This window comes from Geotrypetes seraphini, chromosome 8 (assembly GCF_902459505.1).
Source record: "Geotrypetes seraphini chromosome 8, aGeoSer1.1, whole genome shotgun sequence".
Classification (NCBI taxonomy): domain Eukaryota; kingdom Metazoa; phylum Chordata; class Amphibia; order Gymnophiona; family Dermophiidae; genus Geotrypetes; species Geotrypetes seraphini.
The window spans coordinates 188,645,947-188,669,836 of record NC_047091.1 but is presented as its reverse complement, the minus strand read 5'-3'; the positions used below and the strand labels follow the sequence as shown (position 1 = coordinate 188,669,836).

Below are 23,890 nucleotides of genomic sequence, written 5' to 3'. Positions count from 1 at the left end.
TTTCTTTCAGATCTGAATGCTTCTCACTTGTTTTTATGCCTTATTAGTGTTCTGATCTATCTATTTATTTTTGACTTCTCTTTAAATGATGTTGCTGTTGGAACCTCAAAATCAGCTGACATCAGCAGTGTTACTAGCTATGTTGGCCTTCGTAAAGCTTTAAAGACTTGGCTTTCTATGAACAGTTTTGGTAGTTCTTTTATTTTGTTAATTTTTGATATTAAGGGGGAAGTCATCATTATATTATGCAATGAATTCCCCCCTAGGTGTTGATCTTTTAATTATATTTTTTGTCAATTTTAAATATATGTTAGAATTGGCTAATGTTTTTGTAACCTGCTTTAAAACTCTGCAGCAGTAAGGAATATATCAAATGAATCAAATAAGAACATAAGTAGTCGCCTCCGCCGGGGCAGACCAGAGGTCCATCCCGCCCAGCGGTCCGCTCACGCGGCGGCCCATCAGGCATATTGCCTGAGCAGCGGTCCCTGACTAATTTTATACCTACCTCTACACTTATCTCTAAACCTTCCACTACTCTTATCTGTACCCCTCAATCCCTTTGTCCTCCAGGAACCTATCCAGGTCTTCCTTGAAACCCTGTACTGTGCTATTTCCTATCACGGCCTCCGGAAGGGTGTTCCATGTGTCCACCACCCTCTGTGTGAAAAAGAATTTCCTTGCGTTTGTTCTAAACCTGTCCCCCTTCAATTTCATCGAGTGTCCCCTTGTTCTTGTGGTTTCTTTCAAATTGAAAAATCTGTCCTTGTCAACCTTTTCGATGCCCCTCAGGATCTTGAAGGTCTCTATCATATCTCCTCTGAGTCTCCGCTTTTCCAGGGAGAACAGCCCCAGCTTCTTCAGTCTGTCAGTGTATGTAAGGTTTTCCATACCCTTAATCAGTTTAGTTGCTCTTCTCTGGACTCCCTCAAGCATTGCCATGTCCTTTTTGAGGTACGGTGACCAGTACTGTACACAGTATTCCAGATGCGGGCGCACCATAGCCCGGTACAGTGGCAGGATGACTTCTTAATGATACCTAACATTTGGTTTGCTTTCCTCGAGGCTGTGGCGCACTGTGCCGACGCCTTCAATGTCATTGTGCTTCTTAGCTTTCTTCGAGGTCCTTTTACAAATTGCATGAGAAAGACCAGCGCAAGGGCATTCTGAGATCACTTTCTATCACAACTAAAGCTATTTTTACCACAGCTGAAAATAGGTCAATTTTCAGAATTAATGGCCATGCACTAATACTGCAATTAGAATACAGCCATTTTTAAAAATGAGCACCTATTTTGTTGGCATTATGGGCTTCCGTACTAGTCCCACACTAATCAGTTCGGCATGGTAATATAGCTGCGTAACTGATTAGCACTTCCTGTTCCCACACTTTCCACCTGCAGAAAAATGCCATTTCTTTTCGCGTGCACACAGTGCAAAATTATTGCAGGATTGCCTGAGCGTGTCCTATGGTAAGCCTTTTTAAGCTGCAATAAGCATGCTCTAGCTCAGGCGTAGGGAACTCCGGTCTTCGAGAGTCGGGTTTTCAGGATTTCCCCAATGAATATGCATTGAAAGCAGTGCATGCAAATAGATCTCCTGCATATTCATTGGGGAAATCCTGAAAACCCGACTCTCGAGGACCGGAGTTCCCTACCCCTGCTCTAATTCTTCCCATAGCTTAGCATTGTGGATTACCTCATCCTAGTCTTCCACATCGCACATGAAATTTCTGTCCTGTTATGCTTTTGGATTCTGTCATACTTAACATCTGGAGGACACCTCTACTGAGGCATCGATATCACACAGTGTTTCAAAATCATAGGACCCTTTTCCTTTTTCTCTGGGTGTATAATAATGAAACATCACATAGATAAATGCAAAGAACATTACACTGAAAATTGCTGAACTTAATTTGCACTGACACTGTTTAAAGCAGTGGTTCCCAACCCTGTCCTGGAGGACCACCAGTCCAATCAGGTTTTCAGGATATGAATATGCATGGAGCAGATTTGCAAATTTCTCTCATGCATATTCATTAGGGATAGCCTGAAAACCCGATTGGCCTGGTTGGGAACCACTGCTTGAAAGTGTACGAGTGTTCAAATGTCAGCTGTTTACTGTGATGTGTCATCAATGATACACAAGTCTGAGCTTCCTCACGATTTCAAGATATGCTTTGAAGTATCTTTATTTTGTGATTAAACATCATATGATTGGCCTAATTTATTACTTCCGTTTTGATCATACTATTAGATTTTACATAAGAATAGCCTTAGTGGGTCAGACTAATGGTCCATCAAGCCCAGTAGCCCATTCTCACGATGGCCAATCCAGGTCACTAGTACCTGGCCAAAACCCAAGGTGTAGCAATATTCCATGCCACCAATACAGGGCAAGCAGTGGCTTCCCCCATGTCTTTCTCAATAACAGACTATAGACTTTTCCTCCAGGAATTTGTCCAAACCTTTCTAAAGAACATAAGAACATAAGCATTGCCTCTCCTCATCAGACCAGAGGTCCATCATGCCAAGCAGTCCGCCCACGCGGTGGCCCATCAGGTCCAGGACCTGTAGTATTTTTCTATCTATACTCTTCTATCCATTTTTGCTTTAGGAATTTATCTAATCTTTTCTTGAACCCTGATATCGTGCTCTGTCCTATCACACCCTCTGGAAGCTCATTCCAGGTGTCCACCACTCTTTGGGTGAAGAAGAACTTCCTAGCGTTGGTTCTGAATCTGTCCCCTTTTAATTTTTCTGAGTGCCCTCTCGTTCTTGTAGTTTTTGAAAGTTTGAAGAATCTGTCCCTCTCCACTTTCTCTATGCCCTTCATGATCTTGTAAGTCTCTATCATGTCCCCTCTAAGTCTCCGCTTTTCCACTCTTACCACATCCTCTGGCAATGCGTTCCAGAGCTTAACTATTCTCTGAGTGAAAAAAAATTTCCTCCTATTGGTTTTAAGAGTATTTTCCTGTAACTTCATCGAGCATCTCCTAGTCTTTGTACTTTTTGACGGAGCGAAAAATTGATCCACTTGTATCCGTTCTACTCTATTCAGGATTTTGTAGACTCCCCTCAGCCATCTCTTTTCCAAGCTGAAGAACCCTAACCATTTTAGTCTTTCCCATACAAGAGGATTTCATCCCCTTTATCATCTTGGTTGCTCTTCTTTGAACCTTTTCTAGTGCCACTATATCTTTCTTGAGATAAGGAGACCAGAATTGAAAGCAATACTCCAAATGAGGTTGCACCATGGAACGATACAGGGGCATTATAATATTTTTAGTCCACAGCATGGTTTATGAAAAAAGCTTCATTGCTCTATGTCAGGGGTTCTTAATCTGGGTTTCAGGGGGTCTGTAAGGATAAATATATTCATTATACAGCCCTGTACTGTTGATTTTTCTCACAGATAACGAGAAAGTAGATTTAGTAGTAGTAATTGTAGTAGAAAATGTAGATCTGTTTTAATTTTCACAAGAGGATTGTATTTCTTAATTATAAGGAGTGGCCATTACTTTTTGCATCAAAAGGAGTGGGTTTTTTTAATTGTTTACTTTAAAGTTTAATAATACTTGCGTGTGTCTTATATGTATGAGACAATCGAATATCGATAAATAAAGTCCATTATATTCATTGCATGCATACGAATATTTCTGGGGAAGGGGTGCATAGCTTTCATCAGATTTTGAAAGGGGTCCGTGACTCAAGAAAGGTTAAGAATCACTGCTCTATGTAGTTTTCTTTCCATAGAACATTACATTACATTAGTGATTTCTATTCTGCCATTACCTTGCGGTTCAAGGCAGATTACATAAGGAGTTATTTGGACATTTAGGAATACATAAGGAGTTATCTGGACATTTCCCATGGTATTATGAAGTGGAGCGGGTCGCTATTGGGGATTGAGATGATTCTTGCTGTGTTAGATTCTTGGATGTCCTAGAAAACTCATTCTCTGAGAACAAGATGGCATTATATTCTCACATGAGGGTGATGTCATCTAGAGAACCCAGTACAGACACTACCAAGTGCTAGTCTCGGTTAGGGCGCTGGTCTTTGACCAGGGGGCTGCTGTGTGAGCGGACTGCTGGGCATGATGGACCACTGGTCTGACCCAGCAGCGACAATTCTTATGTTCTAAATCTTTAACAATTCAAAAAGAACCCACAACAGAGGGAGAAAAACGTAGCAAACAAAAACAGATCTGTCCAGACCCAGAAGTAGAAAGGGTGGGGGTAAGAGACAGCTCCAACAACACTATCGAATAATAATAGTAGTGAAAGGAAGCCCTCAGTCACACAACTGGTTATGGGGAAACACCCCAAGAGCACCAGCTGTCACAAGTATAACCCACTCACGGGTAGTAACTATGAAACATTCCGGGCTAACCCTATGTGCAATAAATATGTGAACCAGTGCACAAGTAAATAATATAAATGTATAAATTTATAGGTTGTAAAGGCTGTCTCTACCCCCCATCTGGGGAGCCAGAGCTACCAAAATCAGCCAAGCAGGCACAAATAAAAGCTAGGTCAGCTATTAGAAGTACTTAGTGAACAAGAAAAATAGCCAGCCATGATGAAGCTCGTCCAAAGGGACTCCGTTTTGAGGGTAAAAACCTCAGGAACCAGCCAGGCTATCTCAATAAAGTCTCAGATGATATCGCAAAGTAGAAAATGGCGCTGGCCCGAGGGGAACGCCTTCTAGAATTTAACTGCTGCGTGCCCATATGTCTCATGACCATCAATCACGTGGCGTCTGACCCGGGAGATTCAAAATCTCTCTATACAAAAATCTCCAAACGCAGGAAAAGGAAGATGATACAAAATAATAATGATAATAACTGGATATATGGTGTATCCCCTGAAGGGGAGGAGGAAATACATAACAAGAAAAAAATCAAATGGCACCTTGCCACTCAATGTATTCATTGAGCCCCAACGGGTGCAGTGATTGGAGCTCGAAAATCCAATATTATTCTCTCCGTTGTAAAAAAGTCACTTTGTCGCCATCAGAGTCCTCAGGAACCTGCTCGATAATATTCCAACGTAGGTCAGAAAAAGAATGCCGCAATTGAACACAGTGAGGTACTATGGGAGGACTCATGGACTGAGTATTGATTCTGCTTCTGTGCTCAATAAGGCGAGTTCTGATAGATCTTTGAGTACGCCCTACATATAACATTCGACACGGACAGGTTAGAACATAAATAACCCATGTTGATCTACAGTGAGTGAAAGATTTTAAAGAGTACACTTTTTGAGTGTGAGGGTGCACCCACTGTGCACATTCAATGGTAGTTTTGCATATATCACACATGATGTTACAGCTGTTATGTTTGCCTTTGCAGATCCTAAACCTAGAATCAGACACAAACTTTGAACGGACTATATGATAGGCCAGATTCATAGTCTGGGAATATGCAATGCATGGTTGATCCTGAAAGGATGAATTCAGTTGTGAAACATGCCAGTGCCGTCTTATGATCCCAGCTATGTTTGCTGCCTGATCAGAAAATGTCAACACACAGATGGTTTTAGTGTCCTCGGAGGCAGCTGTATTATACAGTAATAGCTCTCTGTTGGCATAAAGAGCCCTGGTATAAGCACGTTGAAGAACCTGATGAGGGTAACCTCGTTCTTTGAAAAGATCATATAAGATCTGGGCTTGGACTCGAAATTCTCTGTCACTTGAACATAACCTGCGGATCCGCAGGAACTGGCTGATAGGAATTGATTGTTTCAGCCATGTAGGATGACAGCTGGTGTAGTTGAGGTAGTTGTTAATATAGGACTATGTTATGAAACTAAAACATCCAAGAAAGATATTTGTTCCATGCTGGTAGTCATGGTGAAATGCAAATTGGAATCCTGAGAATTTAACCAGTCCAAAGAGAACAGAAGGAGTTCATTAGGTCCAGTCCAGATGCAAAACACATCGCCAATAAACCTGAGCCAAACCTTGATATACATGTACCAAGGAGAAGAATATAGATATTGTTCTTCAAAATAGGAAACATATAAATTTGCGATACTGGGAGCTGCGGCTGTGCCCATTGCGATGCCATGCGTCTGAAGGAAAAAGTCCTTATCGAATTTAAAATAATTATGGTTGAGCACAAGCTTAGCCAACTGGATGAGAAAATCAGCTCTAATCTGTTCATGGTAAACTTCCTGCATAAAAATCCTGGATATGAGTTCCAAAGCTGTCTCTTGAGGTATGTTGGAATATAAAGATTCCAAATCCAATCTTATTAATATGTGGGTATTTTGTATGTCTGTCAACTGTTCAATGGTAGACAAAAAATGTGTAGTGTCTTTTACATATGCCCTGGCTTTGCTGACAAGAAGTTTGAGAAACCAATCGATAAATTTTGAGTAGGGCTCCAGCACCATGCCTCTAAGGGACACAATCGGACGTCTGGGCGGGGGTCGCACCTCGTTATGTACTTTAGGGACAATATAAAAAAATTTGGTTATACTTGTGACAGCTCATGCTCGTGGGGTGTTTCCCCATAGCCAGTTGTGTGACTGAGGGCTTCCCTTCACTACTATTATTATTCGATAGTGTTGTTGGAGCTGTCTCTTCCCCCCACCCTTTCTACTTCTGGGGCAGGGGAGATCTGTTTTTGTTTGCTCTTTTAAATCTTTAGGCAGAGGCCATACCGTGCATGTGCCAGTACCTTCCCACCTGATGTTGGCTCATGGGATCATCAGCTCTAAGTTTTCCACGGAGCCGAGAAACTGAGACTTCAGTATTTCCTCATTGAGTCAGACTTTAAAATCTTTTTTGTGCCTTCCTAATATTATTTTATTGTTCTTTTCTTCATAATTCTTTTTATCATTTTCTAATGCTTTCATCAAGTTTGGTTAATTCTGTCAGTTTTGGGATTTTTGGCCTTTAGGCCACTTCAAGGCCTTTTTCAACCTAGGAAGCGAGCCTTTTGACTTTGCATCAGCCATTTTCCCCTCCATGTCAGAGTGCCAAGTGGCTTCAAGAAATGCACTCAATGTAACCGGACCATTTCAGGCTCTGACCCCCACAATTGGTCTGTTCAGTGCCTAGATCTTGAACATTGGGACATTTGTTGTAAACTCTCTGTGTATAGAAAAAGAGGTCACTGAAAGCCCGACAAATTTAGTGTGAAAAACCTTTTGGTTTGGCATCAATATCAAGCATGACAGGAGATTTGTGGGTCAACTTGCATTGGCACCATTATTGGTATTGATACCACATATGTCAATGCTGCATAGGAAGTATCGAACATTGGGCTCTCTTCAGAGACAAGACTCAACATTGTCTTTGTCCATGCTTCATTCCTCCTCTTCTAGATCTGGCAGGTTGTCCTCCCAGATGTTTACCTCCTCGATGCATACATTGATGCATTAGCGTCGGAAGTAACGCAGCAGAGGGAAGGCCAGCCTCAAGCAGCCTGTTTAATAGCGCTGCCTCTGCTGGCCGGCCATCATTGCTGTTTGGGGAGGACCCACGGGTAAGAGATACTGGCTTCATATGAGGAGGGGGTTAAATTAAAGGCCAGACCTGTGCAAAAGAAAGGGAGGGGGATTGTCAAATCAGGACTAGGACCAGGAGTGTGAGAGACAACAGGTCTGTGCAGAATTCTGCACTGCATGGGTGGGGAAGCATCTAGGAAACCTACCGCTCATTGCTGTTACCACTTTAAATGGACACAGTTCTCTTTCTGGTGTGCATTGCATTCTTTGGAACCTATTACCTCCCCTCTTCCATCAATACTAGACTACTTTCTATATTTCTCCAACACTGATCTAAAAACCAACTTCATTAGCGTTCATCTCAGTCTTTTCAGTGCGTTTGTGATGGGGTGGGCGTCCTGTCACCAGAAACACCAAATTTAAAGAAGAAGGCCTCAGTGAAAACACACTACTTAAAAACAACATGAATTTAAAGCCGGGAACAGATACCATTGATGAGATTCATTTGCATTCAGATTTGCATATGGACACAGCAAAGATAACTGGGAGCTTGCTACTCACCCCAAGGGAAAAAGGGGTTAGAAAACAAGATTCCCAGGACTAGTGACCTGGAAATGGAGAACTTGTCAGAAGCTCTTGGGCAACCCTCGGGAGGGGGTGTGGGGTGTGAATGCTAGTATTTGCCTAACCCTAGGTAAGCCAGCCAAAAGGATCCTGATATGGCCAGTGTGTGGCCAAGGACTATGCCCTATGGGGAATTTGGGCCCAAGGGTATTCAAGAGTCCAAGAGTGGACCAGAGTGACTGGGAGTGACCAAAGTGACCAGAAGTAACAAAATTGACCGGAATTAACCGCTCAACAGCATTCCACTCATGTCTAGAAACATGGAGGGGTGTTTTCAATAGGACATCTAAGTCAAACTTTGGACATTCTTGCAAGGATATCCAAAAGTTGGGTCAGGAAAATGACCATTTTTGAAACCACAAGATGTCTATTTTTAAATGACTCGTTTAGACATTCTGGTCCTTAGGACATCTGTTTTTGGGGGGCCATTTTTGAAAATACAAAATGTCCAAAAGAAGCCCATTTAGACATTGGAGGTGCCAGCATTTTAATAGACTGGCCACACAGGCATGCCAACATAGCAGTGCAGCACCTTAGGAGGCACTGCTGTGAACTTCACAGAAAGGGTGTCAGGTACACATTTCACCAGAACCCCTTATAGTGTACGATGAGCCCTCCAAAACCTACTGTACAAACCCTTATGGCTGCAAGTGTCACCTATGTGGCAGTACAATAGTTTATAGGTGGGTTTTAGTGGGCTTACACTTTCTCCACCATAAATGGGTGGGATATGGGCCTTGATCCCCCTCTTGCTGCTCTACTAGGATTTCCCATAATACCTGCAGCTGTCATAGAAACTCAAATGTACTATTTCTTTCACATCTTTGGGGGTGGGTGGGAGCTTCAGTGACCACTGGGGGACTGTGGAGGGGTCATGCCTTCATGCATCCAGTAGTCATCTGGTCAGTTTGGGTAACTTTTTGGCACTTGTGCACTTTTAAAACAGGTCTAACTCCGAATGTCTAAATGCCTTACTAAAAGTTTCATTATCCCTGCAAGACATCCAAAACATGTCCCCTTGAGATTTAGATATACTAGAGGGAAAATGACCTGCAAGACATCTAAGAAAATTGACACTACGTTTTGGCAATTAAAATGTCCAAGTGCCACTTTATGCCAGTTTTTGGACATGTTTCTGTTGTGAAAATGAGCCCAAAACCTCTCTTTTCATCCTTTAGTACAGTCGACTCCGCTTAAGTGCACACCCTTCGGACTGGATTGCCATGTGTCCTTAAACGGAGTGTGCGCATCACTTGTTAGTCATGAAAAATTACAGTACGCTGTAGTCAAATGCAATAAAACTTTTATTCAACCAAAAACACATCGAATACAATGTAATACAGTACAGTGATAGAAACAGTACTGTTTGGTCTAATGCAATAAACTTTTTTAAAACCAACATTCTACTAAAATAATCAGTCATTGATTTATGCACGCAGATTGCATGATTCAGTCTATGTATCTGACTACTGATGCTGTAAAACTGTCCATAGTCAGCCATTTATTTCCAGATAACAACGCAGCGTGTGTAGGGACTTCAGCACGTCTGAGAAGGAGGTGGTTCATTAGTTGTGATGACAGCAGCAGTATCTCCGTCATCATCGGACTCTTGGTTGTCTGCAGTGTTTTAAATCACTGTTCAGATATCAGAATTAGAGCTGTCAGATAGTGTGTCAGATCGTTGTCAACAGCTACATACAGCTCAAACTCTTGTGATGAGAGTTCAATTGGGAGTTCAATGGATGAAGTGTCAGCTTCAGTTGTCTCATCAGATGCGTGAACGAAGCTCGCCCGTTGAAAGCAATTTGAAATCACTGATGATGAGACTCGACTCCATGCCTCCTGTACCATATGAAGAGTCGAGCGCCGTCATTTTTCTCACCAGCTCAGCAGCTTGGGGGCTGGTTTCCATGCTTGCATCAATCACTGCCATTACATATCATAAGATGAGTGGCGTGTAATGATGTTTGACGTTTGCGATGATCCCTTGGTCCATCGGCTGGATCAAAGAGGTCGTGTGTGGCGGCAAAAACATGAGTTTGATGTTGGTTAGTCTTACGTCATTGCTGTGTGCTGCACAGTTATCACACAGCATTAGAATGTGTCTCCAATGCCTTCTCATCAGATTGTTAAGCTTCTGTAACCATTCAATCTACAATGTCGCCGTCATCCATGCATTTTTGTTGCGTTCATATTCAACATGCAGGCGTTTAATGTTTTTGAAGCACTGAGGATTTCAATTCTTCCCAATCACTAGTGGCTCGAGATTTTCACCATATTGCAACTTAGCAGCAATGTCAATCGTTCCTTTGGCACTTTGAAGCCAACAGCTTCACTGCGTTTGAAAGCCAATGTTCCGTCAGGGATGGACCACCAGTAGAGGCCCATCTCATCAGTGTTGAACACGTCACGTAGTTCATATCCACCAATGACTGATGGCAACACTTCTATGACCCATCTTTCAGTACCAAATTCATCTGCGTCTTGTTTTTTGCCATGCTGCTTCTTAAATTTCATGCCATTATGAATTTTTCCACTCTAACCATCCGTTTATCGCTTTGAAGTCTTCTACACCCAGATAACAGTGCTGCTTTCTCTATCAGCAGAGGTCCACTGATTGGCAGTTGTCAACTTCTAGCTTCTGCAAACCATTGCAGCAACGCCTGTTCAATGTCTCCAGCCTTCTCAATTCTTTTTCGTTTTCTAGTAGGATTTCTGTTGTTCTGCCAGTCTTTCAATATCGCTTCCTTTTTTTGTAAAGCCGAGAAATCTGGCTAGGATTGAATGCTGTAATGTTTTGCAATAGAGACCTGACTCTCCCTTTAGTCAAGTCTCTTTAACACATCAATGTTCAGCCAAAGACAATGATTTTTGTCCATGCGACGCCATGGTACAGTATTGTAGTTCTGAAAAGTTCGAACACATGGCTAGGCCTAGGCTATAGTTCCAAAACATGTAGCTCATTCAATATATTCAAATGTGTGCAAGGGTGGGTCTGGTTGGCTTGTCAGAACGTGTGAATGAAGTTAACCGGAGTGAATGTGATGTGAGAGAATGGTGATTGGACCTATAACATCTGTGCGCATAAGTGGATTGTGTGCATATCAGAAGTGCAATTATCTGGAGTTTATGTCCATTTACTTTAATATAAAAAAAAGGGGACCATGCAGGTCACATGCGGATAACCGAAGCGTGCACTTAACTGACATGCACTTAAGTGGAGTCGATTGTAGTCCGTTTCATGAAAGGCTTCATTCACACAAAACAACCTATCAAGCTTCCACCTGGTCCTTGGAATCCCAATGTGGTTCTTTCTGTTCTCATGATGTCTCCCTTTGAGCCACTTTCATGTTGCTCTCTGAAACTTCTGACTTTGAAAGTCATTCGTAGAGCCCTCATGTCTACATGTCATGTGAGTGAACTTCAAGCCTTTGTCTCGAGTCCTCCATACACAAGATTCTATCATGACATGCATACCAAAGTCCTCCCTACTTTCACCTTAACCAATCCATAGTTTTGCCTGTCTTCTTTCCAAAACCACAATCCCATCCTGGAGAAGCAGCCCTTCACACCTTAGACTGTAAGGGTACCTTGACATAATACCTGGAAGTCCTTTGAGCTCTTTGTAGCCTTTGACTCTAACAAACTAGAGGTTGCTGTTTCCTAGAGAACCATCTCTGCTAGACTAGTGAACTGTGTTTCCTTCAAGTATTCTCAGGCTGGGATGATGTTGCAAGGCCATGTCACAGCCCACAATATGGGGGCCTATGGCTCCTCAATAGCTAATTTCTGCTCTACCTCTGTTGAGGACATCTGCAAAACAGCTACTTAGTCTTCTATACATATGTTTACCTCTCATTACTCTTTGGAACAAAACTCCAGAAGAGACAGTCAGTTTGGACAGGCAATTTTGCAAAATCTTTTCACTTCCTGAGCACCAACTTTCCCTCCAACCCTGTTTATTCTGTGTGTAACCTCTTCCAGAGTCATGATCCTGGCAGCTTGGAAACCCCTCATGTGAGAATATGAATAATGCATGTTTGTCCTCAGAGAAAGCAAAGTTGTTCTCCAAGGACAGTATATATTCTCACAACCTGCCCACCTATCCTAGTTGGCTTCTTAGCTTTTTTATTGGTTCCGTGAGCTGATGTTGAGTGGAAAGGCACTAGCACATGCGTGATATGGGCACTTGGCAGTGTCTGTACTGAGTTCTATGGATGACATCGCTCACATGTAAGAATATATGCCTCAGAGAACAGCTGCTACAAGTAAGTGTCTTCACTTTCTGATCCCTCACTTAGGAAAGTATTTACCATATTACTTGTTTTCTTTGTTTGCATGCAGGACATCCTCCTTTTCTGTTGGGCCTATGAGCAGGAGGAGAGACCCAGCTTTACGAGACTCATGGAGATGTTGGAGAAATTGCCAAAGCGGAATCGCCGCCTTTCCCACCCTGGCCACTTCTGGAAATCAGCAGAGTAAGACAAAGCATCCTTAGCTAAAAGTTTGAATGGGAGTCGTAGTATGCAAATAAAAGGAAGCTGTAGAACCTGGAAAAATTTAGCAACTCAATGAGAATCAATATCCTCCTAATTCAATATAGTGTGTAGAATTTAATTGCTTAACGAGCCAATTAGCAGCACTGATATCAATTAGAGGTGCTAATTAGTAATAACTGGAATTCACATGTGCATCTTTACAGTCAGTATTCTCTAAAGATTTGCATATAACATGGGCAGGTCAGGGACGTTTCTGGGATTTGGGCATTCAGGGAATCCATGCTTAATTTAAGCGTGGTGATTTATATCAGGGTTCAGTTGGTGTAAATCCTCATGCCCCAAATTGGGTGGGGATCCCATAGCACTCAACAGAATTGAGTCCTATATATAGAGAAAAAGACCTCAGTTTGTTTGTGAATATTAGTACTTTTAGTTTTTGGTCCTGCATTTGAATGGGGTTATCTGTTTTCTGGCAGGAATGAATGTTGAAAAGCATACAGTATGCTTTGTGTATTTTAATTTTGTAGTTTACCATCATGTATTGTTAATATGATTATATATGAAAAATGAATGGAAAAAAATGGTGTTACAATTAGTACTATTATGGGGGGTGAAGATGGGCACGACTTAGCCCAGTGTTCTTCAACTGCCGGTCCACAAAATAATTATTTTATTTCCGCCGGTCCATAGGTGTCAGAAGGTTGAAGAACACTGGTCTAGGGCATGAAACCAAGAGGCTGGAGTGAACGCTTAACCCATAAGAGTGAATATTGCACAAACCTTGCAGGAGTATCACAGCTCACAGAAGCAGAATGTAAACACGACATCGAGACTTCCATATACAGCGTTAATAATGTTTATGCTTCAAACTGCAATTCACTCATTAACACATCAAATCTGACTAGCTGATTTTATGCACAGTGCTTTGATATTTACTATAAACTTAGACCCTGATTCTCCAAAAGTGCGTCCCGATTTTAGGCAGCTGTAGACGTCCTACAGCTGTCTAATCAGCCAATCGGGATGCACGTTTTTTAAAAAAAAATGCTCCCCAAGCAGGCCTGAAGGCACCTCCGGGAGCCTAGGGAGACCCGCAAGATACCTAAGCTCGCCTACAGGCCTTAGGCGAACTTAGGCGGCCCTACGCGTCTCCCTAGTAGAGGAAGAGACGCTTAAAATGTAGGCCAGCAAAATGCTGGTCTACATTGTAAGTAGACACGGCCGCTATACTGATCGCGGCAAGGGATCTCCCTGCTGCAATAAAGTATAGCGGCCGCGGCCGCCTGTCCCATCACCGACAGGAGGATGCCTAACTCCTCCTGTCGGACCCCCCTCCCCCCCAAACTCGTAATCGCCGACAGGAGGATGCCAAAAGGTTGGACACCCCTGCTCTAGAGAGTACTGTATTCACTCTATATTCTGGCCGGGTGTAGGCCTGGCTAGTGTGGGTCAAGGCTATAACTGCCCAGCTCACAGATCTCAACCGAGCAAATTTTTAAATTGAAGTTGGCAGAAAATTTGGTACTGGGAAAAAAATCCTAAGGTCCAGAGTTACAAACAGTTCCTTGATTATGTACTTTTATTGGAACAAAGGTTTCTCTTTAAACAATCCCCAAAACTAGTTTCACCAAAACAACAAAACATCTCCCATCTGGGTTCTATAAGTTTCTTTTAAAGTTCAAAACAAATTTGAGTTCAAACTCTCTTCTTTCCGCTATTACAGTCCCACCAACATTTAGGCAGGCTTTAGTCTGGCGGCTGGCCTACTCAGGCTCAGCCAAGCTCACATGCTTACAAGGACAGGCAAATTAGCTTTCTCTCAAACTTCCTTTACAGTCCATCATTGAGTTTTTATTATAAGGCCAAACTCAATGGCTTTGGGATCATCAGTTATTTGTGAACCCTCCCCCCAAATCCCATTCAGGTTTCAATCATTTAAAGTCCCATGTGATGTTATATTGCCTATTTAGGGACACGTTTGAATTATAACTTCTTTTCCCATTGCAAATTGGATCGACATATCCAGGACCCCCTCATCTCCATTCCTATACACTATTGTATTTCTCCCCAATAACCTAATAATAATAATAACTTTATTTTTTCTATACCGCCACAATCTTACGACGTCTAGGTGGTTTACACTGAAGAAAGCTGGACAATCAGTGAATTACAGAATACAATTACATTACATTAGTGATTTCTATTCCGCCATTACCTTGCAGTTCAAGGTGGATTACATCCAAACTAAAAACAAGAATTACATTCCAAATTTGAAGTAAAAGAATAAGCGATGAGATAAAACATTTAAAGTTACCAGTGGGAAGTAGAAGTCTTTAGGAGATAAGAATAGGGTGAATTTTGGGGTTTTAGATAATGTTTGGTAAATAGAATATTAGAGAGTACTAAGGGTATAGAGAGTGCTGGATAGGTTTTATGTGTTTTTTGAAGAGTATGGTTTTAATATCTTTCTTGAAGGTTTTGTAGTCTGTGGTTGTAGTTAACAGAGTAGTGAATTGTAAAATTACACATATTTCTCAAAGTTATCAGCATGGTGTTAATAGTTTTAAAATGGTATCTGATTAGGAGATAAATCTATCGAACAGTGCTGTCTTAATTTCTTTCCGAAATGCGCCGTAGGTCAACCTGGCTCTGTTGATGTAATTGCCCAGCCAGGTCTGCTATTTACTAGCTTGAAACTTAAAAGTTCTGTCCAGAAAGGACCTGTATTTGCAATCAGTGATCCTTGGATAGGCAAAAAGATTGCAATTTCTGGTTGTCCTAGTGGGGATGTGTAGCTCGAAATGTGGTAAGAGATAGGTAGGGGGCCATTCCCCACACCAGTTTAAAGCAAAAGCAAGAGAACTTGAACATTATTTGTGCCTCCAGCACTGTCATCATTTATTCTCTTTGAATTTAAATGTAATCCCCCCAAGTGTGATAAGCGGGCTAATAAATTTTAATAAAACTTGAAACTTAAAGCAGGCTTGACATTATTCACAGTTCTTTTCTGTTGTTAAAGGCTTTCTCACACTGCTGTAAAGTTACAAACAGTTCTTGTACTCCTTCCTGGAAAAACAATGGCCTAAATGTTCTCCTCCTTTCTTGAATGAGCAGCTTCAGCAAATGCTAGAAAACATACCCCCTCCTTTTCTAACGCGTAGCATGGGTTTTAGCGCTGGCAGCAGTGGGAACTGCTCAGACGCTCATAGAAATTCTATGAGCCAGCGCTAAAACCCCTGCTCCACGTTAGTAAAGGAGGGGATAGTCTTTCCTTTGTCAGGACATTCCTATAACAATGCATGGTCAAATGCTTTCAACTTTAAGCTAAGTTCAAGTTCAATTTATTTGATATACCGCAAATATGAAACTGAGGTTAAAATCTCAGCAGTTTACAATAATATTTATAAAAAATAAAAAAGGGGCAGGAAGACAAAATGATTCAAATTGGAAACATAAGGAAAGGAAAAGAAAGAGTTGGTTACAATAAAAACAAAAAAGTGGGGGAAGGAGTGAAACAGAAGATGGGGTAAAGCACTAGGCGTGTTTGATTTCTGCCCATACATATTGGAATAAATTGCCCACAGATTATGTCTGGAGATCAAAGAGAACATTCAGTGCAGAAGTAGGATAGAAAATTACCAGGGAGTTATAAGCAAAATGCTGGAAAGAGGTAATGTGCCTCAACTGCATATTAAATGTTGAGAATAAGCCGATTATGAGCAAAAATAATAGGCCTTTAGTTGCGCTTTGAATGTCAGGAATGAGCTTTCAGGGCGAAGATAGGAAGGTAAGAATTCCAAAGAGTGGGAGCCATTACGGAAAATCAAGAAATAATTGGCAAAATGATAGGACAAGAAGTAACTGTTGTTGAGATGAATGAAGGGTTCTTTGTGGAGAGTATTGAACCAAGAAACTGAATAAGAAAGAAGGAAGTTCACTTGATAATATTTGGTGAGAGAGAATATTGTATTTAAATGGGATGCGATATGAGACTGGAAGAATATGCTCAGTCTTTAGTAGTGGAGTGAGATGATTGAACTTGGAACAATGATGAAGTAGTCTAACTGCAGTGTTCTGAACTAATTGTAGACAGCAAACAAAAATTGACCCATAATACTCCACAGACCCGAAGGTCAACCAAGACAGAAACAACGATGTCCAAGATGCAGGTCTTTATTGAAAATATAGTCAAATAATCCAAATGACGAGATGTCAAGGACCCAAAAAATGGAGACTATGGACCCAACATGGTCTGTGTTTCGACAACCCTATCTTCCTCAGGGGTCCCTGAAAGTCCTAATTCAAAAATGTGGATCAAATCCTAAAACCTAAAGTGGTCAAATATGGGAATGGACTGGTCCAAGTAGAAAACTCTGCGCGATTGAAAAAACATCAATAGCTTCTGAACTAATTGTAGCCTGTGCAACTGATATTTAGACAGACCAATAAGGATGGAGTTACAGTAATCAAGCTTGGACAACAACAGAGAGGGTAAAAGAATATGGAGTGAGTTTTGTTGAAGAAATAAGCAAATGGATCGAATTTGATGGAGAGCATAAAAGGAGGAAAATACCACCTTAGAGATATGAGAATGAAAGCTTAAGGGATTGTCTATTACAACACCTAAGATTTTAGTTGTTGATGAGAATTTCAGGGGACTCCATAGTGAAGATTAATGTTTTTACTGGTGAGTTTCTTTAAGAGAAAAGCAACACTGCAGTATTTTGAGAATTAACTTGAAGTTTGTTTAGTGTAAGCCAGTCTGCTATGATGTCTAATTTTGCAGAAATGGCGGAAATGTTGATTGTGAATGAGTCTCGAGTGGGAACATGAGCTGAAAATCGTCTGAGTAGATGAAAAATGTGAAATCTAAGGACTGTAGAACAAGAGTAAGAGGTGCAAGGAAAATATTGAAGAGCATTGGGCCCAAAATAGAACCCGGTGGTGCACCAGATTGCAATGGATATGAAGTATTAGAGTGATTAACCGAATACATAAGACCAGACGAATATGATTTAAACCATTGAAAGGCAGAACAATTATTTCTTTGAGGCGATGGAGCAGTATATTGTGATCCACCAAGTCGAAGGCTGCAGACATGCCCAGAGAAAATAGAAGAACGTCATGACTGCAGCTCAGGTGCATCACAGTTTTGAATGTTGCCAACCTGCTTTCCTCTTTAGCAAACTTTTAAACATTTACTCATTATCAATTTCCATTTGGCTCTCAGAAGGTAAGTACTCTAAATTGGCTTCAAGTTTTATTAAAATTCAGATGTATTGTAATATCGTGAATTCAAAGCGATTTACAATGAAAAACAGGGTCTTAGTTATTAACTACAATAGACATATGAACATTGCAGAACGATACAAAAGGGAAGTGGGGAGAACTACAATAGGCATAGTAAAGAGAACATGAAAGTTATCCCAGGACAAGCAGGCAGCCTATTTTCACATATGGGTGACATCATCGACGGAGCCCCGATGCGGAAGCCTCGCAAGCAGACTTGCTTGTAGAAACTAGAAGTTTCGAATCAGCCGCACCGCGCATGCGTGAGTGCCTTCCCGCCCAGCACAGGGTGCGTCTCCTCAGTTCTCAGTTTTCTGCGGAGTCGAGAAGTCCATCTTTGACTCTCTGCGTTTAACTTTATTACTTCGTGCCTTCTCTCACTGTGGTTTGTGTTCTTTTTCTTCACAAATTGCTGTGTTTTTCTTTTATTCTTTTATTTCTCTTTAAAGAAATTGTCTGACCATGAAAAATCTTTTGCTTCTATTGTTAGACCTAAACCAAAGCCAGCTCCTGCCAAGCCTGCACGCCCTCCTCCTATTTACCAGAGGCGTTTTGCTCCGAGAGCGGCTCCTTATACTTGCCCTCTTCCCAAGAAACAGCAGACTCAGATGCAACAGAAACCTCAACCTTCTGCTGCACCTAAGGCTACACAGTCTTTTTGACTGTTTAAAACAGAGCATAACCTCCACCGTTCTGTCTCTGAATTTTCTTCCCCCTATTGGAGGTCGTCTCCATCATTTTTACCACCGATGGGAGACAATAACATCTGACCTATGGGTGCTGTCAATCATCAGGGAAAGATACTCTCTTCATTTCAATCAGGTTCCACCAGACCTTCCTCCAAGAGAGTATCCTTCCAATCCATCCCAGATCACCCTTCTTCTTCAAGAAGCTCAAGCTCTGCTTCATCTCCATGCCATCAAGCCAGTTCCTTTGGAACGGCAGAGCAGGGGTTTTTACTCCCGTTACTTCCTTGTTCCAAAGAAGACGGGCGATCTGCGGCCCATTCTGGATCTCAGGGCTCTCAACAAATTTTTAGTCAAAGAAAAATTTTGCATGTTATCCCTGGCATCCCTTTATCCCCTCCTAGATCAGAACGACTGGTTATGCTCTCTGGATCTCAAGGAAGCTTATACTCATATTCCCATTCATCCGGCCTCCCGTACATATCTCAGATTTTGGGTGGGGAATCTACAGAGTGCTGCCCTTTGGCCTTACTTCATCTCCCAGAGTGTTCACCAAGTGCCTGGAAGTGGTAGCCGCAGCTCTCAGAAACCATGGTCTTCAGGTATTTCCCTACCTGGATGACTGGCTCATCAAAGATTCAACATCTCAAGGGGTTATTGTAGTGACCCAATGGACTACGTGGTTCCTACAGAGTTTGGGATTCGAAATCAACTTTCCCAAATCCCAACTTCAACTCTCTCAGAATCTACAATTCATCGGAGCTGTTCTGGATACTATCCAACTCAGAACATTCCTTCCGCAACAACGTCTGGAAGCTCTCTTTCAACTCTATCATACAGTGTCTTTCCGCTCCTCCATATCAGCGAGACACATGATGGTACTTCTGGGTCACATGGCCTCCACAGTACACATAGTAACATAGTAACATAGTAGATGACGGCAGATAAAGACCCGAATGGTCCATCCAGTCTGCCCAACCTGATTCAATTTAAATTTTTTTTTTTTTCTTCTTAGCTATTTCTGGGCGAGAATCCAAAGCTTTACCCGGTACTGTGCTTGGGTTCCAACTGCCGAAATCTCTGTTAAGACTTACTCCAGCCCATCTACACCCTCCCAGCCATTGAAGCCCTCCCCTGCCCATCCTCCTCCAAACGGCCATGCACAGACACAGACCGTACAAGTCTGCCCAGTAACTGGCCTAGCTCAATCTTTAATATTATTTTCTGATTCTAAATCTTCTGTGTTCATCCCACGCTTCTTTGAACTCAGTCACAGTTTTACTCTCCACCACCTCTCTCGGGAGCGCATTCCAGGCATCCACCACCCTCTCCGTAAAGTAGAATTTCCTAACATTGCCCCTGAATCTACCACCCCTCAACCTCAAATTATGTCCTCTGGTTTTACCATTTTCCTTTCTCTGGAAAAGATTTTGTTCTACGTTAATACCCTTTAAGTATTTGAACGTCTGAATCATATCTCCCCTGTCTCTCCTTTCCTCTAGGGTATACATATTCAGGGCTTCCAGTCTCTCCTCATACGTCTTCTGGCGCAAGCCTCCTATCATTTTCGTCGCCCTCCTCTGGACCGCCTCAAGTCTTCTTACGTCTTTCGCCAGATACGGTCTCCAAAACTGAACACAATACTCCAAGTGGGGCCTACACAATACTCCAAGTGGGGCCTACACGTGACTCCTTTTGACAGACTTCACCTCAGAATTCCTCAGTGGACACTGGCATCTCAATGTACGCAGGTTTGCGACCCACTTTCTCAACACATTGCAGTCACTCCTTCATTGAGACAGTCTCTCTGCTGGTGTATGCTCTCTTCCAATCTCTCCAGAGGCTTGCTGTTTCAAACGCCCCCTAATCAGAAGGTCCTCACAACAGATTCCTCGACCTACGCTTGGGGCGCTTATCTCGATGGTCTCCGTACTCAAGGCCACTGGACCAGTACAGATCGTCAGTATCACATTAATCTGTTGGAACTCAGAGCGATTTTCAAGGTTCTCAAAGCTTTTCAACATCTTCTTCAAGACCAAGTAGTCCTCATTCGGACGGACAACCAAGTCGCCATGTATTATGTCAACAAACAGGGAGGGACGGGTTCTTCCTCCCTTTGTCAAGAAGCTCTGAAGGTTTGGGACTGGGCAATCTGCCAGAACACCTTCCTCAAAGCTGTCTACACCAAGGGGCGAAAAATTGCTTGGCGGACAACTTGAGTCGTCTTCTGCAACCTCACGAATGGACACTCCATTCCTTACCTCTTCATCACATTTTTTCACAGTGGGGAATACCTCAGATAGATCTCTTTGCAGCTCCCCACAACCACAAACTGCCTCAATTCTGCTCCAGGATCCACTCTCCTTATTGCCTCGAGGCAGATGCTTTTCTTCTGGAATGGACGAATCTCTTGTATGCATTCCCTCCATTCCCTCTCATTCTCAAGACTCTTGTCAAGTTAAAGAACGACCATGCCATCATGATTCTGATTGCTCCTCGGTGGCCGAGACAACCTAGTTACTCCCTTCTCCTTCAACTCAGCTTCAGGGAGCCATACCTTCTACCAGTTTTTCCATCTCTGCTTACACAGAGACAGGGATCTCTGCTTCATCCCAACCTGCAGTCTCTGCACCTGACAGCTTGGTACCTCTCAACATAACTCCTCTTCAGTTTTCTCAATCTGTAAGAGACATTTTAGAGGCTTCTAGGAAGCCTACAACTAGACAATGCTATCACCAAAAATGGATTTTCTACGTGGTGTTTTTCTCATAATAAGGAGCCTCAACCTGCTTCCTTATCTTCTGTTTTAGACTACCTTTTGCACTTATCCACCTCTGACCTCAAGTCTACATTGATCCGAGTCCATCTCAGTGTAATTGCTGTTTTCCATCAGCCTATTGAAAGGAAACCCCTCTCTGCTCATCCGGTGGTTTCCAGATTCATGAAAGGACTTTTCAATGTCAAACCTCCTCTCAAACCACCTCCTGTGGTTTGGGATCTCAATGATGTTCTTGCTCAATTGATGAAGCCTCCATTTGAACCAATGTCTACGGCTCATCGGAAGTATCTCACTTGGAAAGTGGTGTTTCTCATTGCCCTCACTTCTGCTCGAAGAGTCAGTGAGATACAAGCTTTAGTTGCTAATCCACCTTTCACTATCTTCCATCATGACAATGTGGTACTCCGTACTCATCCTAAATTCCTCCCTAAAGTGATTTCAGAATTTCATCTCAACCAATCCATTGTTCTTCCAGTGTTCTTTCCAAAGCCTCATTCTCATCCTGGAGAATCAGCTCTTCATACTCTGGATTGTAAACATGCTTTGGCCTTCTATTTGGAACGCACCAAACCACACAGAACTGCTCCTTAACTTTTTGTCTCCTTTGATCCGAATAAGTTGGGACATCCTATCTCTAAGCGTACCATCTCCAACTGGTTGGCTGCTTGTATCTCATTCTGCTATGCCCAGGCTGGATTACCCCTACACAATAGAGTCACAGCCCATAAAGTCAGAGCAATAGCAGCTTCCGTAGCTTTCCTCAGATCTACACCTATTGAGGAAATTTGCAAGGCTTGGTCCTCGGTTCATACTTTCACTTCTCACTATTGTCTGGATGCGTTCTGCAGACGGGATGGACAGTTTGGCCAAACAGTATTATAAAATTTATTCTCCTAAATTGCCAACATTCCCACCATCCCATTCTGGTTAGCTTGGAGGTCACCCATACTTGAGAATATGCTGCCTGCTTTTCCTGGGATAAAGCACAGTTACTTACCGTAACAAGTGTTATCCAGGGACAGCAGGCAGCTATTCTCACTACCTACCCACGTCCCCTGGTTGGCTTCTCTGCTAGCTATCTGAACTGAGGAGACGCGCTCTATTCTGGGCGGGAAGGCACTCGCACATGCACGGTGCGGTCGACTCGAAACTTCTAGATTCTTCAAGCAAGTCTGCTTGCGAGCTTCCGCATCTGGGCTCCGCTGATGACATCACCCATACGTGAGAATAGCTGCCTGCTGTCCCTGGGTAACACCTGTTACGGTAAGGAACTGTGCTGTAAGTACAAAAGGAGGGTAAAAATTTTAAAAGTATAATCAAGATTAAGGGTTCCTTTTACTAAGGTGTGCTAGTGTTTGTAGCGCGCGCTGAAGATTAGCACACGCTAACGGAAAATACTAACACAAGCTCTATGGAGGCGTTAGCGTCTAGCGCGTGTGGCATTATAGCGCATGCTAAAACCGCTAGTGCACCTTAGTAAAAGGAGTCCTAAAAAGGAAAATCAAAAGGGTTGTTTTGTTTGGTTTTATTTAAATTTCTCAGAACCTAAGACAGAGGAAACATGAGTTTCTGCGATGAACGGGGTCAAAAGAAAATCCGATGATTAGGTCTCAAAGGCATCCTTGAACAACCAGCATTTTAACAATCCTTTAAATTTACTTAATGATTTTTCTTCCTTAATAAAATGATGGTAAGGAGTTCCATATTTTAGGTGCTGTAACCGGAAAGATCGTATTTTGTCTTGTACTTATTGTACTAAGTGATGGAATTATTAGAAGGATTTGTCCTCCGATCTCAAACTTCTAGTAGGGTATTTCCAACAAGTATTCTTGGCTCGAATGCAGGCTGCTAGATATTGCAGTTCTGAGAGGTGAAAGATTTTGTGTGGCAGCAACAAGATCTTGAATTTTACCTTGCTTTTAATTGTGAACCAGTGTAACTCTTTCAGTATTGGGGGAGGGGCACTTATCTGCCTTGATTTTCCCAGCATTTTGTGCTATTTGAATCTGCCTCTTCATGTACTTTGGAATGTCCATGCATTGCAGTAGTCAAAGATTGAGAGTACCAGGGATATTATTATGTTGGCCATTGCTTGATGGGTGAGGTAGGCAGAAGTGACAGAAATGGTGCCGCCTTTGCAGACAAAGAGAGTTACATCTGCCTAGATCAGACATGGGCAACTCCGGTCCTCGAGGGCTGGAATCCAGTCGGGTTTTCAGGATTTCCCCCAATGAATATGCATTGAAAGCAGTGCATGCAAATAGATCTCTTGCATATTTATTGGGGAAATGCTGAAAACCCGATTGGATTCCAGCCCTCGAGGACTGGAGTTGCCCATGTCTGGCCTAGATTATTCACCTGGGGGGAGGAGGGACGCAGAGGGGGGCATTCTGCCCCGGTCTCCATCTTCATAGGGGCACGACACCTGTCCTTCTCTCCACCCATCCACCCACCACTGCCACGCACATGTGCCTCTTCTCTTCCCATGTACCTCTGTAATGTTACTGGTGTGAAGAGCAACCCCCAAACTGCTGTGATGCCTGCATCGGTTCTT

The 23,890-nt window shown here is 42.5% G+C and overlaps 1 protein-coding gene across 1 annotated transcript in view; it reads left to right on the top strand.

Moving 5' to 3' along the window:
- KSR2 (kinase suppressor of ras 2) overlaps positions 1 to 12,565 on the top strand; it is a 530,220-nt gene extending 517,655 nt beyond the window's left edge. Inside the window, exon 20 of the mRNA XM_033953868.1 lies at positions 12,428 to 12,565. Within this exon, the coding sequence (XP_033809759.1) occupies positions 12,428 to 12,565 (138 nt within the window). The remainder of the gene's footprint in view (positions 1 to 12,427) is intronic.
- The last annotated feature ends 11,325 nt before the right edge of the window (positions 12,566 to 23,890 follow it).